General features: G+C 46.3%; 1 protein-coding gene across 5 annotated transcripts in view; it reads left to right on the forward strand.

Annotated features, from left to right (window-relative positions):
- The window catches only part of NTRK3 (neurotrophic receptor tyrosine kinase 3), a 178,902-nt gene that overhangs the window by 85,090 nt on the left and 76,525 nt on the right, over positions 1 to 17,287 (forward strand). For all 5 annotated transcript variants that reach the window (XM_090149021.1, XM_031587747.2, XM_031587749.2 and 2 more), the window contains exon 12: positions 11,338 to 11,526. In XM_090149021.1, coding sequence (XP_090005147.1) covers positions 11,338 to 11,526 — 189 coding nt within the window. The remainder of the gene's footprint in view (positions 1 to 11,337; positions 11,527 to 17,287) is intronic.

The following is a 17,287-nucleotide window of genomic DNA, read 5'->3' on the forward strand; positions in this document are numbered from 1 at the left end:
GGCCTTGGGCACCTCCAGGGATGGGGCACCCACAGCTATTCTGGACAATGAGCTGGTGTTGATGGAACATGAGCTGATCCCTGCTAGAAAGCTGCCAGCACTGTTCAAGCTCCCTTTCCCTTTCTTTTTTCCCCTGCTCACCATGCAGTGGGCGAGGATGCTGTTTATCCAACTTGCTCCTTCCTACACCCTCAATGGTGCAGATGGAGGAGCTGCATGAGCTTCACTCATCTCCAGGTCTGGCTTCCCAGTGTGGATGCTTTGTCGTTTCTCTCATCCAGAGCTACAAACCCCTCAAGCAAGGGATGTGTTCTGGGACACGAGGTGTGGGGCAGGGGGACAGCACTTCGCCATGCAGGTAAATGCCATGCTGTGCCCTCATGGATTGCAGGCTAACACAAGGCAGTTTCCCTCTCACCCGCCTGCAGGATGCTGGGGAAGGAGCTGGGGTAGGATGTGAATTATGTTGACGGTTTGGCTGGTTGATGGCTCTCCTCTTATGCTTTAAAAACTGGCAACTGAGAATGTAAAAATCAGCAGAGTTAAAACCACAATCTGAAAAGCCTGCTTTAATATCCCTCCATATTGTCAAGCTATTGCTGGTGCCAGCCACACGCTGGGCAACTGTTTTGGTGCCCAATCTTTTGCATCCTTTCCTGAGTCCTTTTCAGTGGAGTCTTCCCCTTCCTCATGCCTCTCTTCTGGCTGTTTGTTTAAATTCTGCTGCCTCCAGGGTTGGCAGCATGTCCGGGTGCCTCTGGTCTCACGTGGAGCTGTGTATGACTTGTCCCTGTTCTCTCACTGCCCGCGGCAGCGTGTCCATCTGGTTAACTCCCACCTTCGTTTCTTTTCTGAAGCTGCTCCATCTGCATGGCTTCTTCCCTGGCATCTTCTAGCCAGAGGCCTCTTCTGAGTGTTTCTCTCGCTGTGCCCCAGGCCATGACCACTGCTGGCACAAGGAGCTATATTCTCATGACAGCATGAGGGCTTTTCTCCCTTTAAAGCTCCCTTTCTTTGGTGGATGCTGCTGGTACCTGCAAAATATCTAGGCTGGTGTATAGCAGCATCTCTCGTGTCAGTGCCATGATTTGATGCTGTAGAAGACAGAGGTGGAACTGGTGTGATTCCAGCACGGGAGCTGGGAGGTATACCCAACCTCCTTGGGCAGCTACTGGAAATCAGTGAATGTTTCATTTCTGCAGAGCAGGCTGCTTGTTCGAGTTGATGTTCTACATTCATTCTTACTACGTTAAAAAAACCTCTTGTCTTGAAAAGACAAGAAGGTGGTAAGAGGCAGAGTGTTTCTGGTCGGGCATTGGAGAATTGGCAGAGCAGGAAGGGGCTGGGAGGTGCAGTGTCTGGGCAGAGCACCTAGTGATGCTCTGACAGGTGTTGCATTTTCTAGTGCTGGTATTTAGATGCAAGCGATGCTCCTTTCTGACCTCTGATGGTAGCCACGTCTGTGACTGTAGCTTAGCATTGAGAAGGTGAGCGTGCAATGCTTTTTATAAAGGGAAATTTCCTCAGGCCTCAGAGGAATTAATCATTTTATATGCTGGACTCCTGCCTTCTGACTGATCTATCTGAATTACAGATTAACTGGCAGCGTGGGGATGGAGGAAGCCATTTCAGTGAATAGTTCTCTAATTTATTAAAGGGATTGTTTGGGCTGGTGTATAAAGTGGCAAGTTGTTGAGATGGGGAGCTGCCCTGTGCCCTTTTCCCCGTCTCCCAGCCTTTCATCCCCTCCCTGTTGGGTTGGACCAGATAATCTTAGTGGCATTTTCCAACCTTAATGATTCTAAGATTCCATGGTTTGCACTTTCTGCCTATAGGAGCCTTCTCAAACCCAACAGTGGTCCCAGAAAGGCAGGCAGAGACCTTGAGCTGGTGATACTCTGCAAATGTGCTGCCAGCTCTATAGAAAGCTGTAGTTTCAGAGCCTGTCTCTAGGGGCCTCCTCTGTGACTTTCAAGCAAGCCACCACCTTTATGACCAAGGAATATAAATTTTGGAGTAACACCTGGAAGGGAAGCACCAGTTTGTGGATGCTGTGATTGGTTTTAGGCAAGCCAGAGCTTGACCCCTACAACAAAAGACTATAACAAGCTCTGGGAAACCTGCAAAACCTCTGTTTTAATTAATTAATTAATTAATTAATTAATTAATTAATTTAATGTGATTTTTCTCATCTGCAAATGCTGTTCCCTGGGCTTACAGAGAAGCTTGGCACCACCAGTGTTGCTGCTGGGCATGGGGAACACCAGGGCTGCCCAAACTGCAGCCCCATGTCCATTCCCACTGCTCAGCAGGAGGGAGAAGGATTTGTGTGTTTGTTTGTGGATATTTCTGACACGGATTTTATATTCCAGAAGAGTCTCATAATATTACAGGAACAGATTCAGGATATAAACTGCTATATAAGTTAAATATGTTTTGCTTCTATAAGGAACACACTATTTGTCTTAGAATAAATCTGAGAGACTGATATCACTGCTGGGGATCAACATGAGGAGGGCTGGGGAAGAAAGGAAAAAAGAATTGATGAGCTTTCTGAAAGAAGAAGAGTTTTTAAATGCTCATTGTTCTCACCCATGAACTAAGGTAAAGCATGGTCACAGGGGTTGGCTTTTATTATTGTTATTGGCTATATAAGGATGTATGTTGGCCTTAAAGTAAATATCATGGGTCTGACTTTAAGTTTGGGTCTACAAAATTGTGCTTTGAGCAGATGCAGTCGCTCTCTTGCTGTCAGGGAGTGGGCATCACTGTGTCTATGGGATGTGAACCCATTCCACTGCCATGTGCAGCCTCAACTGCTTGATCATAGAATCATACAATGGCTTGGATTGGAAGGGACCTCAAAGATCATCCGGTCCCAACCTCCCTGCCTCAGGCACGGTTGCCAACTGCTGGATCAAGCACTAGATGTTTTCATAATAATTTCATTTAAAAACAAAAAGGTCAGAAGTTGACCAAAAGCCAACAACCAAAACCTTTTTTTTTTTTTTTTTCTTCTGAAAAATTAAGAGCGCTTTTAATTGCTGCATGAGAACCAGATGGCAGTGCTGACCAGTTTCATGGTCCAACAGGAGAAGAAAAACAATAACACAAAGCAAAGACAAAGCGCGTATTGTGCCAGGTATTTTACATTTTGAGCACTCCCTCCATTTGCAACCTCTGAGCAATGCAGAGCAGGGCGTTTATTTATTTTTTAATGTGTGATTTTTTATCTTGACAGAATATTAAACCAAAATAAGGGAGGCCTGAAAATTAATGTCCTGTAATGACAGCACAATCCCTCGGTGTCTCAGGAATCTCATAAATTGGATATTTGGAGAGGGGATGCACAGCTCCCTGGGCTTGCAGGGGCTCTGGTTACTGCTGGAGAAAATCAACCTCTGCAGGGCTCCAGGGACAAGGCCCTGGTGTCAGCACGAAGCGATGTGGCTCTGAGATAGCCTTGTCAGGGTAATTGATCCTGAGCCTTTGCCTTTCCTGTCAGGGCTGCCTGTCTCCTTACCCATAATCCCAGCCACTTTGATGGCCAGTCAGGAATATGGGACTTGGCCCAGTTCTGTGTCCATCCAATAACATTATGAAATTGAGAGCGACACTTCCATTGGCACTAATCTCAATAAGAGATCGGAGCCAAAGGACAAGTGGTTTGCTTTCATGGCGGTTAAGCTTTCCAAGTAGATCAAGACAGTCCAAGACTGATCTGGCAACAGGAAAGGGGAGCGATGGGAGGGGGACCCACGCAAGGAAGTTGATGAGGAGCATGCCCACATGCTTCTGATAGGGCCTTCTCTCCTTACACAGTGTTTATTAACTAGAGCTGGTCTTGGCAATGGTCAGAAAAATCCTTTGGATAGGACCAGTTTCATCTGTTGCCTCTGAGGCCCTCAATAGCTCTTGATATTTTAGTGTTTCCCAGCACACATAGTACACTTGGTCAGTGGTCAACAGGTGTGGTGGAGCTGGTGGTGAGCCAATCTCCAGGGCATTGCTGATGGCCCCTTGTGCTAAGGAAGGAGCTGGATCTGTGTAGAACAGTTAGGTAGTGCTTCCCAAAAGCTTACACCTGATGTTGGCCCCAGTGTTGAAGGTGATGCAGTTGCCACAGCCTTAACAGCTCGTGCACGTTCTTTGACTGGTCCAGTTGCAGAATAAGATTGAGGAGCAGCTCAAACCACCTCTGCTTTCTTCTCCATCTTGCATTTTTCAGCCAATGTCTGGTTTGAGATGAGAGGGAGAGAGAGCATCACCTCAATGCGGAGTCCTGAAGCTCTGCTGAACTGCAGTTTACAGAAGCTGACCCCTTGATGCCTTGCCGGGAGCCCTTTCTCCAGCCTCATGCTGCATTTGCACATTCACCCAAGCAAGGGCTTGGGGAATATGTTTATCAGTTTGTCACAGTCTCTCTCTGCGGTGGCTGGGGGCCAGGAGGAAGGATAAAAGCCTTGGGCTGATTATAAAATGGAAATGCGGAAAGAAAACGTGTGTGCTGAGCTGCTGAGCAGGCAGCTCTGGGTGCTTATTTGGGGTCTCTCCGCTGCTGGGTGACCATGAGAAGGAGGAATGCTATGGGGCTATAAACACAGCCATGGGGTGCTAAGAGTACAGGGATAACATATGCTGCTGCTTCCTCACCTGTATCCTCATATCAGTGTCCCTGTGGTGCATCTGAGCATTCCTGGATGCCCATCAAACCCAAGCAGACAGTAAGGGATGCCAGAGAGTGAACATCTCCCTTCAAGCCAGGGAGGCAAGGTTTTGAGGTGGGAAAGGGCTCAGCCCTCCTGTAGACGAGCTGTAGGAAACGCGGCAGTATATAAAGTGCATCTTGCAAACAGAAGAGATTAGAGAGCTGATATGATGTTATTCCGATTGATTTTGCTGTTGTATTTATACCTGGAGGTAAAGAGCAGACATACTGGAAATCAATCGGCCCTGTGCTCTTCCCCACTCCCTTTGCAGTGGTGTTTGAATGAAATGCTTATATCATTTTTACGGCGTGTCTGTGATAGGGATGAGTGAGCCAAGAGATTAACGGGTTCTGCTGTGGCCTCTACCCAGCAGCTGCCTGGCTCGCTCCTCATAAAGCCCATGCTAGAACTCAAGGTGCCCCTGAGGTAGAAGTTGGGAGGCTTGATAGGAAAACATCAAGAGGCAAAATCAGGAGGAAAGGCTGAGGGGGAAATGTAAATGTGGTAAGCTAAGAATTCAGGGTAAGGCTGTATGTAGGTAGGCTCCTTGTGACGTCTCACTGTAGGTCTGCTACCCAACAGCCCCTCAGCCATCATCAAGGTACATCCAGAATCCTCCACAGGCCAATGTGTGCTGCGTTTTCTATCACATTGAGATGCCAGTTCAGTGGGGTTTCTCTGCAGCTGCTGATGTGCGAGACCCTGGCAGAGTCCTTGTATCTCACAGGGAACATGCAGGGGACTCCAGAAATCATTTTCTGAGCTGTAAATGAGGGAAACCAGATGGGGTAATGGTGGAAGGCGACTGGATGCTGTTTGTGTAACCAATTCTAGATTTAGATTGGTTATAAGGAAAAAGTTTTTTATGATAAAGATGTTGAGGCACTGGCACGGGTTGCCCAGAGAGGTGGTGGGTGCCCCATCCCTGCAGACACTCCAGGTCAGGCTGGACGGGGCTCTGAGCACCTGATCAGCTGTAGGTGTCCCTGTTCAGTGCAGGGCAGTCGGACCAGATGGCCTTTAAGGTCCCTTCCAACTCTAATGGTTCTGTGATTCTACCAAATAGTGTCACCCCGTCTCAGCAGTAAAAGTGTTTCCTTATGGGCCAATGAAGCAACAAGACAGTGTCTTTCCCCAGGTACGTGGAAGGTGTTATGTAAGACATAAGAACAAAGATTCAGCAAATCTTAGCACCAGAATTCTCTCCTGGTGGCCCGTGAGTCCTGGCTGCAGTCTCTTGCCAGGTTAGATGAGCTCTGAGGAGAAGTGCTCAGTACACCCGGGCTGGGAGCTTTAACCTAGATCAAACATTCCTGCATTGCCTTCCTGCTGGTGCTGGTTGGCTTTGCTGTCACATGTGGCCCTGGCTTGTCAGATATCTGCTTTTTAATTATCAGATTGTCTCACCATTTTTACTGTAAGCATTTTCTGTTGCCTGATGTGCTGAATTTATGCGTTTGTGCCATCATGTGCACTGATTTTACATTTTGTACAAATTGATCTTAATGTTTCCATTCTTGAGTGTGAGTGTTATAGGATTTGTGTCTGAGTTCCATAAATAAACCCAGGAAAGGGGGGGGTTAAAAAAAAGAAATAGGCATGAGAAGGTGGAGAAAGGCTTGGGGTCTCCACCACCAGAGGGGCTGGGTATGATGCTCCATGCTGGTAGCTGGTATGAGCGAGGGGATGCTGAGCCTTTCCCAAGTTAGAGATCTGCTGTCACTCAGAGGAAAAGGAATCCCATGATGGACAACCTAACAATTGGAATGGACATCTCAAGGGATGAGAAGAAGTGGCTTTTTCCTCTCCCAGAAGGGCAGGGGAAGGCTGGAGCCCACGGCAGCCTGGCTCCAAGAAGGTCCCTGCAAGTGCTGCCTTGGCCCCATGCCTGCATCTGCCAATAAAAATTAAGAAATTGATTTCCTTTTGTTTGCCTTGACAGGACAAGGCTCTTTTTATGAGACAGTAAATGTGATCTCGCTCTGAGCATGGCCAGAGTTTTAATTGTATTTGTTGTGCTTTCACTTATTGTTTTATGAGTTTCAGTTCTCTTCCTTGCTGGTGCAGAGAGCAGCCCTGGGGGACTGTTTGATTTCAGCTCCAGCAAAAGGTTGGAAGTTTTTAAACATTTTGTTTATTTGCGTCTGAGGAGCTGAAGTTTGGGTCTTGTGTCTGTGTCATAAATAAACGTGTGCGTGTGGATGTATAGGACTGAATCCTGTCTTGGGATTACGTGCTGGCCAGGCGGTGCTACAACCCTTTGAAGAAGTGCATTTAAGATGAAGATCAGGGAAACATGGAAGGGCGAACAGAGGCTTGAAGTCAGAGGAGGAGGGGGTTTTATATATAATATATATTGGAGTTTAATGAGGTCTGCTTCAATGCTGCTGTACAACGCATGGTGACCCACTTTACTAGGAGAGCTTTTTTTTTTTTTTTCCTAGTTATGGGTCATATACAGTTCCTAATTAAGCAAGTTAATTATATGGCTACTTGATATTACATGGGCAAATGCGGACGGCACAATTATCTCTTGCAGTGATCATTTTTGATCAGAAACGACGTTCTGACCGATAGCTCCTGGATGCATGGCTGGAGGGAGGAGGGATTGCTTTGCAGCCCTGAGCTCTTCCCTGCTCACTTCTATTTAAGCAAACTCTGGTCCTGTGCTGAGTGCGTGGCTTGGTGTACGATGGATTTGTCCTTTGTGGAACCACATGGAGGGAGTGTGGTCCTGGTCCTGTGCTGCCCCATCCTTCCCTACATGGGCTGGCAGCCCCTGCAGCAGCCCAGGGTTATCTGTCCCAGTGCTCAGCCATGCATGCTGGTAGGCATTAAGGGAAGCATTCAAACCCGAATCTCCTTCAGTGCAATTTAAACCTATTATTTCTTGTTTTATCCCCAGTGGACGTGGAGAACAGCTATTATACTTCTCTTTGCTGCAACCTTTTACATATTTGAAGGCTGTTATCACGTGTCCCTGCAGCCTTCTTCTCTCAACACAAAGCATAATTCTTTCAGTTTTCCCCTGGAGGTCATGTTTTCTACACCTTCCATCATTTTTGCTACTTTGGAGAGGTTACTGTGATAGCAAGCTGGAGTTTTTTTGTTGTTCTTCACCTGTCTGCCTTGAAGCATTCATTATGTTACAGATCTGTATAAAGTGACCATTATCTTATCTTCTCTAATCTGTGGTTATTTATAAAATCTGCTATATTCCCGAGCCTGTATTTTATCAGAAAGTATAGCTCTTAGCCTTGATAAATAATTTACCATTATGATATGATCATGCAAACAAGGACTCCTTAAGCTATTTATTATTACGTGCTTTATTTTTCTTAAGTAACAAGTTGTCCATATAACACCGTAAATGAACCGGAAGATTCATAGGCATAGACTAAAACATATAACTTATTTCATAGTGCTTCCAGACAGATAGGAACAAAACCACCACGCCGAACTCCAGTTTAGCCACAGGGAAGAGTGGTGAGCAGAAAATAAGAGATGTGACACGTTTGATCCTCGGAACGTACAGAAGCTGTTTAAAATACTAGCAAATAGATTCTGAATATCTGCAGTGTGTTTGTAGCACAGAGTGATTTATCCACGGAAAAATCTGTTGCATTGCCCTTTAGATGTTAAGTTTCAGAGCAGCTGCAGAAATATTTCATGTAATGCATTTAGATCTCAGGTCTGTACAAAAGGACTTGCCCCAGACTACCTTTGACTATTATTCTGTATTTTTACAGTACAAAACTGGCTTGATTCCTGTGTCCTCCACCCATTCTTCTGCCAAGTGGAAGATAAACCTAAATCTTAAAAACTGTACTCTTTTCCTACTCCTTTTTTTTTTTTTCCCTTTAACCTTACTTGGAAAATCCTCTGTTGAAACCAGTGAGAATTCGTCCAAATAAAGCCATTCATCAGCACTGTACATCAAAAACTCAACCTCTTTACCTACTTAGCAGCAAAAAATATATGATATTGCCAAGAGAGATTAAAAAACATGCTGAAGTGCAAGTAGCTGCCTTATGGTTACAGATAGAAGTTACGGATAATGGTATATATTTGAGTGTCAGAGCAGTAGTCAAACCTATAAAAGTGATCAGTGACTGCTTGATATCAGTGATGTTTTGAAGTCTGCCTAAGGCTTGCAAAGCAAGCCTGGTGCTTGTCTGAGATGCGGAGGGGAAGGAGAGCAGTCGTGTGCTTGGGGAGAGCTGGGTCTCATCTGTGAGTGCCAAGAAGTGTTGGAAATGTAACATGTGAGGAGCTATGACTGTGTTATATGAGTTAATGCTGCCCAGATTTTTACTCCCATGCCCTTCCCACCACCAACATCATTAAAAATAGGGGAAACTTGCAGATGCCCTCAGGTCTGAGTTGTGTCTTTAATCCAGTTATACCCTGTTGAGGATATTGAGGAAGAATTTGCTGAATGGTGCATGTCAGCTCCTTACCAACTGTGGTAGAAGTACTTAATGAAATCTTGAAAGCTAAGACACTGCAACCAACATGGTTTGCTCCTCAGGGCTCTAATGATTTTTTTTTTTTTTTTTCCCCAAGACCTCCATGGATCATTGCAAGAACTGAATATCTGTATGTGGATTGTTAGACTTGTGGTGTCCTGACTGCAATTGCTTGGATTTTCCCATTTTTGCAGAAATAGGAAGAGGTAGAGGTGGTCATGGAGCACCAGAGTTTGACTTTTGGTTGTTGTAGATCTTGCAAATGCCTTCCATCTTTGATTATAGCTGGAAGACTGAAAGATGGAGTCAAATCACAGTATCCAGTATCTGCTGGGGACTAGGAGTGCAAATATGGATCAACTGGGACATGGTTGCCTTTGCCCTAGAGATCTTGGGCAGGTTTGAGCTGTGCAACTAGACATGACAGAAGTTCAGCTGCTTATTGGCATGGAAATGGCCATCTGAACAGCAGGCAGTAGTTGCTGGTGGTGCTCAGTTTCACAAGTACCCAGCCGCCTTGGTCATGCCCTACTCCTTCAAACAGAGCCACATCCTTCTAACGTGCATGTACCAGAGGGACACTGATGTCATCTGTGGTTCTTAGTGGGTCTTTATGATCTCTACTCAAATCATTTACACAAATTGGTACTCAGATGATATTTTTATGACTTGTTTTTATGAAGTGTTCCTCGAAGTGCAGAGGTGGCCCTTTCCCACCACAGCCCAGTCAGCAGAGAAGGCATGCACCACACAAAACCCAGTCCTTTGGGTTTGCATGCAAACAATTGCCAACACGAGTGAACAGAAGTCCTTCAAAGCACAAATTATCTGTTTACTTTTTGTGTTTGGAGAAATATGGTATGTGTAGTCCCAACAGAGGCATCTTGTGGCACGAGTTGAGTTTTGCCTTTGCTTCTCAGAAGCTGTAAGTCATGTGGGTCCTAGGACTAACTTAAATAAAAACAAGAACCTACTAGAAAGAATTCAAGATAAAGAGAGAGAGATCTTTTCCTTGTGACTAAGACAGCTGCCATGGCTGCCAGGACTCTGCTTATTACACAATAGCTTTATTATATACCACTTGGAAGAACAAACAATACTTGATGCCTCAAAAATGAGCAGCCTTTAGATGAGGTTAATGCAGGCAGAGTTATTGTGTGCAGCCTCTGTCCTCCCAGAGACTCCAAAGAGCAAAAAAATGGCCTGAAGACTCCCCTCTTTGTTGCTAGTGGTACATAATAAAGTAATTGTGTAATTAGAAGTAGATTGCTGATGGGAAAGAGGTATTTCTAGTGTGATGTAGGTAAAAGACAGGCCTCTCTGAATAGATTTGAAGCCTTAATGCAGCACCTCTGCTCATCATTGCTTGACCTGCTGGAGGTCCCTGGCAGCTTCCAGGCAGGAGATAAGAAACATCTTTAGCTGAGTGTGTTTTTAACCCCTTGTGAAAGTGTAAGGCAGGTTGTGCTGTGGTCTCCTTATCACCCAGCTCCTCAGCATCTTACGTTTATGCAGCACTGAAGGCTGCAGTGGTGATTAAAAGGTTTTACCTTGTGATGGAGATGTTTGTGTACAGCCTCTGTGGGAGCTGGATGTGGGTGCTGTGAGGCAGTTGGACCAACCTGGGAGAGCAGCTGGTGGGTTCTGGCTTCTCTGTATACTGTGTGTGTGCATGGCATGAACTGAGCAGGATCTGCTGCAGTACATCAGGGATCCCTGTAGGTATCATCCTGATCAAAGGGCTCTGTGTGCAGGGCGGGGTGGGACTGGGAGAGTAGAGACCAGGTTGGTGATGTGCTGAGCAACAAATAAATGGGAGCAGAACAGATCATTTGGGGAGTAATGTTTCTCTTGTGTAAGCTTGGTATTTTGCCAAGCTCATAACAGCAGAGTGTACAGGCACCAGAGTGACTGCTCTGCCACGTGACAGCACAGGGATGACTTTGTGCATGGTTCACCTCTGCTGTGTTGCCACCTGTAGTTACCTTCACCCCCGTGGAATTGTCAGTCTGGTACTATGGCACCAACAGAGAAAATGTGAGATGTGTTTCCTACGTGATCATGGGGTGTGGGACAGTAGGATGGTCGACCCACAGCAATTCATGATCAACAGGGCTTTTTGTGTTCCCGTGTCTGATGGATGTGCCTGGTATTCGCAGGTCCCGTGGCAGTGATCAGCGGAGAGGAGGATTCTGCCAGCCCGCTCCACCACATCAACCACGGCATCACGACGCCTTCGTCCCTGGATGCTGGCCCAGACACGGTGGTGATCGGCATGACCCGCATCCCCGTCATCGAGAACCCCCAGTACTTCCGACAAGGTCACAACTGCCACAAGCCAGACACGTGTGAGTGCGCGAGCCGGCTGGAGCCCCCGCGAGCATCAGGGGATGGGCTGGGGGATGGGGGAAGGAGGGTGAGGAGAAAGAGGCTAAGATGATGAGGAAGGAGAGAAGGTTTTTTTTATTGAGGAGAATGGGTCTTGGTATGGCTCAGAAACCAAAGTGAATCTCAGGTCTCAGAAATCACAACATACATGTAGGTGCTTCAAAGGAGACTTTCCACCCTCACCTTCACCTCCCTTCACCCTCTGTCCACCACCCACCAGTCACCTTCCCCCCTTGCCTGAAAGTGCCATTCGAAGCCGGGCTCTGCCTCGCTGTCTCCAAGGCATGAGCAAGAGCTGTGGGGTCAGACATGGCCCCATCCTGGCCGGGGAAAGGACCTGCCTCCCCTTTCTCCTCCAGCAGTTTCCCAGCTGTGGGGCTGCCTCCTTGGGACAAGGACAAGCTCAGGACACGTGTCCATAGATGGGGCAGATGTGTGGTGATGAAGAACGGTAGGCTTAGAAGCTGAAGGACTTGTTTTCACGGGCTTCTGTAAAGCTTTTCTGTTTCTCTGTATAAATCTGGGTTGTGAGCTCGGCTCATTAGGATAGCAGGTGGTGGTAAAGTGGTCCTCTGTTTTGTGCTCCTAAATTCTGAGTGTGAAAGTGCTTGGTAAAAGGATGCTTTTCTGGGAGTCCCTCACTGTGGGCTGGGTGCAGCCGCCTCGACATGCAGTTCATAGTCAGTAGTTCAGTTTTTCTGTGCTTTTCAGCAGCTCTGAGATGCAACACAGGAAGTCCAGATACCATTCCTCCCCTGTTATTGCTCATCTACTTGGCGTTTCTTGGTTCCAGGCAGAACCAGATCTAATAACAAAAAAAAAAAAAAAAAGAGAGAGAAAATAAAAATACCCCGATAAATCCACATCTCCCATGGTCCAGCTGTAAGCAAGAAGTGCCACACCAAAATCACCTCCTGCTCTCCCCTTTGCTGACTCATGAGTGCAGGAAACATAACTCAGCCCCTGGAAGCAGAGCTCTGGGAGGATGCCAACCTCCCACCTGCATTAAACCTTCTGCTGAAGGAAAAGGACCTTCTGCTCCATCGGGGGGGGTCCCTGGGGCAGCCCCCCAGGTGCTGTGAGTTGGCCCCAGCTCCTGAGTTGTTATCACAGCTCGTCAAGTGCCGGAGCGATGGGGTGTATCCAATTAACGCGCCCGGCTTTCCCTTTGATTTTCATTTTAATGCACTAAATTTGGTCTGTTTGCAGAGAAGGGGGAGGAGCGCAGTGATTAGGCAGGAGCAGAGAAGCTGAGTGCGGCGTGGTTTTGCTGCGCTGTTAATTACATATTTTACATTGCTTATAACACCTCATCTCAAAAATGATTTACAAACTCTGATGGCTTGAGGGGGGGAGGGGGGGAAGGAGTGTATATTTTTTTCTTCTCTTTCTGTGCTCTCATTTTACACGTCGACCATTTTGGCATGTGGGTACTCTTGCAAGGGTGCAGCAGCTAAGCTCAAAATGCAAAAGACTGAACTTTGCACAGAGCAATCGCCCCATGTGTCTCGTTGTAATGGGGTGCAGGGGAAGATGGCCCTGGAGTTTCACAGGGTTGTTTGATGAAGAGCTCAACATGCCATGGGGGACACCTGGAGCTGGAAGGAGCCACAGAGGGAATGCAGTGCTAGCAATGGCTGTGCACACCCTGGAAATCCACGACCAATTGCTCACTTCTGTGCTATGGGTGTCCTGGGGCTCCGAGGGTGATGAAACCAAGTCCCAAAGTGAGGTGCTACATTTGAGTGCTAACAAGAGTCGGGTCACAGCTGGATGCTGAGAGACTGAAAAGTTGTGGGGTTTTTTGGAATTTCTTGCCATTCACAGGACAAAAACAACAACAACCAGGGCTTGGAGACCTTGGGCAGAGTTGGATTTGGAGTGTGTTGTATTTTAGTCCCTGAGACTTGGACAAAACTTCTGACTTCACTGGTGGCTTTGCTTGAGGCTGGAAAGTTTCATAATTCACCTTTTAAATTAAGCATGCTTCGGGGAGCTTTTGCTGTAAGGGCTTTGTTTGATCTGATGTGCTCTGCTCAACTTAAACCTGAGCTGGAGAATATTTGTTGCTCCTGTTCTCCCTATGGTTTTCTTGCTGAAGGGTTTTTCCTTCCACTTGTGCAGAACCTGGACATAAACATTTCTTCATTGCCTGTCATTTGGAGAGAGAAGAACTTCTCTGATCCAAAAATGCTTCAGCTGAGCCCAGATTGATGCAAGGTGTCCCCTCCCAGGGCCCTGCCCATATGCATGACTGTAGCACTCTCAAACAAAAGCTTTTCATGGCATCCTGGGTTTCTCCTATGTATGCAGATGTTGCTAAAGAAACATCCTCAGCAAATAAGTTCTCCTTTCAACACTCAGCTTTTCTCCTTCCTTCCTCCTGCAATTGTCCCTGCGCTCTTGGACATCATCTGGGTTGAGGACATGCCGATACCCATTACTGCACTGCAGTGAGAAGAGCAAACTCTATATGCTTAATGCAGTATTAATAGTACATTGATGTGATATAGATTTCTGTCACCCTCTATACTAGCAAACATTGCTTATCACGCAGGGATGACGGATGTTTATTCCCAACCACTTAGCTCTGCATAATGGAATTGCAGCTGAAATATGGAGAGCGGCTCTCTGCCTGTGATTCTGTGCCCAATGCTGTCCTGTGGACACTTCTCCAGCTAACATGTCATCCTACATGGGGTTTTGGTATCCTCCTGTCAATGGGATGAAGGGTGCAGGATTCAACTCCCAGCTGGCACAGGCTGCTGGGGGAGGTGGTGGAGTCACTGTCCCTGGAGGTGCTCAAGAACTGTGGAGATGTGGCACTGAAGGACATGCTCAGGGGGCATATTTGGTGGTAGGTGGACAGTTAGACTAGATAATCTTAGAAGTCTTTTCCAACCTTAATGATTCTATGATTCTCTTATCCTCTTGCTGCTACTGCCTCATTTAGAGGAGTAGCAGGGATGAGCTGGGCTCAAGATCCTTCCCCCTTCCTATTCAAAGGCCATAGAAGAAACTGCACTGTCCTGCTTTCTCATGACAAAATGTTGAGCTTTTGGGAAGATGCTCTCCCCATCCTCACACCGTAACTCCAAGGCAGCACTAGAGTTTGCAACCAGTCCTCATTTCAGCCACCCTCAGCACCACCTGGAAGGTTAGGGTAGAGGACTAACGATGAGGACAGAATAACCACAAAGCAATGTCAGAGGCATAACCTAAAATAGACCGTTCCTCCTCTTCTTTGGCACGTGGAGGAACAACAGAGTGGCAGATCTTCTTGGCAGATGTCAGCAGGAGAAGCGACAGGTTGTGAGGAGTTTGCACCTCTCTATATTTGGAAATAAACAGAGGAGAAAAGAACAGGGCTTGTTGTAGAGCAAACACTGTGGACAGAACATCTTAGGATGAAGCCATGCCTTTCTACATGCTATCCCAAGGTCAAGGGGGTTGATAATGCAAATAAAGACCCAACATACCCACGTTTGTGCCCAGAAAATGGCCACTGGTCCTTGCGGACAGGCAATGTCAGCTCACTGCAGCAAATAGCGCCTGGTTGGTGGAAAAAAAGAAAGGAGCACTGACTTCAGCTAAGTCCATGAGGCGGTCCTCATGCTGCTGGTAGGACAACATCACTGTATAAGTGCTTCTTGGCAGGAAATAGGAACTTTGTAGTTTAACTCTATCTCCAACATTCAGAATTTGGATTTGCAAAGTGGGTAATTACGAGTTGCTGGAGATGACTTTTGGTGAAAGACTGGTAATATTTCTGAAGAAATGCTTGGGAGGCTTGCTTTACTTCAATAGTAATAATTAATTATCAGCACAGAGCATCGCATGCAGATTTGCTCTTGGGTCAGAGCTCTGAAGTTTACCCAAAAGTCACAACGCAGTTTTGCAGTGTTTCTGTTCCCTGGTATTTCTTGTCAGAGAAACGAAGTCTCCTTGAGAATGACACAGATCTGTGAAAATAATCCAGATTTCACCGGAGTAAACAAAGCTGGGTGGCAGATCCTTTCCAGGTTCCTTTCTGCCTCCAAGGGATGATGCTCAGCTCCCACCAGCGCTGTGGAGCGCAGCTGTTGGGGTCAAGGGGTTGGTATTGGGTTTTTTGGGTTGGTTTTCGTTGCCAGATGAACAGCACTGCCTGTGCTTTCCCCTTCCAGGACTGGCTCAGCTCGGGGCTGCCATGCGTTCCCCACGCGGGTGGAGCAGCCGTCCTTCCATCGAGTCCTAATGAGGGTGGTTTTTTTTTCAACCTCATTTATTACAGGCTGCCCTGACATAATTACATATTTGAAGTTAGTAATTACATGTATTCATGCTAATTAAGTAATTAGATATAATTACACTAACTGTAAATACATGGTAATCGGCTAAAAAGAAGTACTTCAGAAAAAAAACAAGGCAAATCACACAATAAAAGTGCCATCAGCACTCTTTCACTCAGTACCCTGTCTTTATCTTGGATTTTCAATGCAGTTTAAAGGGAACATTGTGGTCATTTCAAAAGTCATATTTTTCAAACAAATTGATTTCCTTACCTCTGCTTCTAATAGGACTTGAACACAAAATGGGAAGAACACTTACAACCCCAGTTTATCTTGCCATGGTCAATCCTTTTTCTTCATTTAGCATGTTTTATTCATCCTGGGCATGAGAAGCTGAAAAATCTGCAGCATTTCTATTTTTGGTCAGTTTGTGTTCCCATTTCCATCAAAAACAACAAAACCAAGCCATAAATGTTTTCTGCATTCTTTTTTTTTTTTTTCTCCCCTGAAAACAAAAACAAAACCAACTACTGGTAATGGAAATGTATTGTTGTTTTTGTTGTTGTTTTATTTTTGTTATGTTCCTCCCTTCTCCCTCCCCCACAGGAATAAGAGGAATTGTCAAATACTATTTTTGTGAAATGTAAGCGTGGAGCCAAGTGTGAAGTGACAGCAGTGCTCTGCTACCCAGTGCCCAGCCTGGAGCCCTGTTGTACGGACCTCAGTCCCTCCTTACACATCTCTCCACTTTCTCTAAGCTTCTCTTTTCTGTCCTCTAAATGAAAAGCCTCAGGCTCTTCTCCATTGTGAGCCAATACCCGTTACTTTAGTGAGGTAGGCTGAGACTTCTGCACTGGGACTCCCCACTACCTTATGGTCTTGTCTTTCAACGACAGCCTGTCTGAGATATGTTTGTGGAATTTGATGAGGACCTTTATACTCATCTATGTGTGCTCTACTAAGTTCGGACTTCCAAAGTCTGGCTTTCTCTCTGGAGTCTGTGGAAAAGCTCAGCTGTTTGCAAGTGGGAATGCACTGGAAGTCCATGGAAAGACCACAACTGCCCAGGAGATGCATCATTTCAGGGAGAGTGCATACCTTCACCACTGATGCTGTGTTGCATCTGTTCTTGCTCAAGCACTCTACTACCTAAACCCTTACTTAATGCAGGGCTTCAACACACCCTTCCACTTCCTATGTTAGTGGCTGTGTACACAGATATCTCTGCTTTTCTGTACTCAGTACTTGTGACTCCGTGGTGCTATTGAACCTAAAAGAGGTGTCCAGACCAGAGGAAGGAGAGCAATGTCCATAAGCCACTGCTCCTCACGCCTGGGGCTTTGTCCCAGCAAGATGAGAGCTAAAAGCATGGTACATGAGATGCTACATGGTACACGACCTGAGATATTGCAGTGCTGGTGCCAGTGATAATGAAGGAGGTTTCAAGAGT

Source organism: Phasianus colchicus, chromosome 12 (genome assembly GCF_987193195.1).
Source record: "Phasianus colchicus chromosome 12, bPhaCol1.hap1.1, whole genome shotgun sequence".
Taxonomy (NCBI): domain Eukaryota; kingdom Metazoa; phylum Chordata; class Aves; order Galliformes; family Phasianidae; genus Phasianus; species Phasianus colchicus.